This window comes from Austrofundulus limnaeus, unplaced genomic scaffold, assembly GCF_001266775.1.
Source record: "Austrofundulus limnaeus strain Quisiro unplaced genomic scaffold, Austrofundulus_limnaeus-1.0 Scaffold848, whole genome shotgun sequence".
NCBI classification, from domain to species: domain Eukaryota; kingdom Metazoa; phylum Chordata; class Actinopteri; order Cyprinodontiformes; family Rivulidae; genus Austrofundulus; species Austrofundulus limnaeus.
The window spans coordinates 340-2,144 of NW_013953250.1; the positions used below are offsets into that span (position 1 = coordinate 340).

General features: G+C 42.8%; 1 protein-coding gene across 1 annotated transcript; it reads left to right on the forward strand.

Annotated features, from left to right (window-relative positions):
- Positions 1–283: 283 nt before the first annotated feature.
- Positions 284–1,076, forward strand: LOC106532899 (multiple epidermal growth factor-like domains protein 10; the record flags this gene model as incomplete). The annotated part of the gene is given in 2 exon segments (XM_014029066.1): positions 284–517; positions 940–1,076. Coding segments are annotated over 2 exon segments (363 nt in total), but the record flags the coding sequence as incomplete, so codon positions are not given.
- Positions 1,077–1,805: the final 729 nt, after the last annotated feature.

Consider the following 1,805-nt stretch of genomic DNA (forward strand, 5'->3'; position numbering starts at 1 on the left):
ATTAGCCTGGATTTTAGCCTAAATATTAGCCTGAATATTAGCCTGGATATTAGCCTGGATATTAGCCTGGATATTAGCCTGTGTATTAGCCTGGATATTAGCCTGGATATTAGCCTGACTATTGGCCTGGATATTAGCCTGTGTATTAGCCTGGATATTAGCCAGGCTTTTAGACCTGTTGGGGTTAGGTTAGACATCTGGACAGCTGTCTTTAATTAGCAGAAGAAATGAGGAGTGTCCTTTCAGAATAAAAGCCTGATGATGGTCTGTGGTTTCTCCACAGCGGCTCTGATGATGGAGGAGCTGAACCCGTACACAAAGATCAGCCCGGCTCTGGCCTCGGAGCGYCAGTCGGCCGGCGCCGTCCTGGGCATCGTCTTCCTGCTGCTGCTCATCATGGCCATGCTGGTTCTGGTGGTCTGGTTCCGGTACCGACAGAGAGAGAAGGGCCAGCAGGCCCCCAGCGTCACGTACACCCCAGCTCTGAACCTCAGCTCCACAGACTACTCCCTGTCAGGTAAGACTGGGTCCTCTGGATGATGTCACTTCCTTCACAGCACACCTGGAGCAGCTGGTTCCCACCTGTGAGCTGAGTCTGACTGAAACCTGAGAAAATAAAGTCACCTCTGCCTCCATCAGCTGCAGGTCCTGTCCTGAATCATCAAGTCTTTGTGTTGAGTCTAACAGTTCAGACTTTCCTCTGTCTGTTTTATGTTTCAGTTTCCCTCCTAGGTTTTAATCTCTGAAGCTCCTGATGTTTCTGTGCTGAACYAGGCCTGAAACTTTGATTCTCCTTCTGTTCACTTTATTAGACTTYTAAAGAAATAAATCAGAAGTTGTGAGTCTGAGCCAGAGTTAAGGACAGTTTGGACTGATGGCTCAGAGGTTTTGCAGTGTTGTGTGTGCGTTGTGTGTGATGGTTGTGTTGCTGTGTGGCAGCAGCAGGCCTGCCGTGTGCTGACTCCTCCCCCAGCTGCAGCTCTGCAGCCGGCTGCTTCTCCAACCKCAGCTACAGAACCCTGGGGCCGTGCACGTACGTGCACTATGCCAAGCCGGACAAGAGGAACCTCTACAAGGTGAGTCTGAACTCAAACTGCAGAACGACTGATGGTGTAATCCTGCAGAGGGGCTGGATTAAGACTCAGATTATTTGAAGACTCAGATTTAAAAAGTTCAGTTTGTTTCTGTGCTTCAAGCTTCCTGTTTTAAAGCTACAGATAAACTGATATCAGACTTATTACTGATTAATAATAATTATTATTATTGATCCATGAATGGTTAAATGAATTAAAACCTAATTTAAATAGTTTTTGTCAGAAGTTTACATCCACTCATCAGTTATTTTAATTTGATCTTTTTTTGTGTAAATGCTTATTAAACATTTCCTGTTTCTTTTTATGTCTGTWAGATCTTTAGACAATAAGTTGTTGCACAGTTCAGCTCACGAGGACACAGCAGAAATTACTTTTGATATTTCAGTAGTTCATACTTTTTAAATATTTAGCTTTTTCATCTATTTTTGGTTAAATTAAAAATGAATGGAGCTTTCTTGAAACAGAAGTCCTGCATCATAAACATCTTTATTAGTTGGTTTGTTCTAACATGTAACCTGTAACCTGTAACATGTAACATGTAACATGTAGCATGTAACCTGTAACCTGTAACATGTAACATGTAACATGTAGCATGTAACATGTAACCTGTAACCTGTAACATGTAACATGTAACATGTAGCATGTAACCTGTAACCTGTAACATGTAACATGTAGCATGTAACCTGTAACCTGTAACATGTAACATGTAAC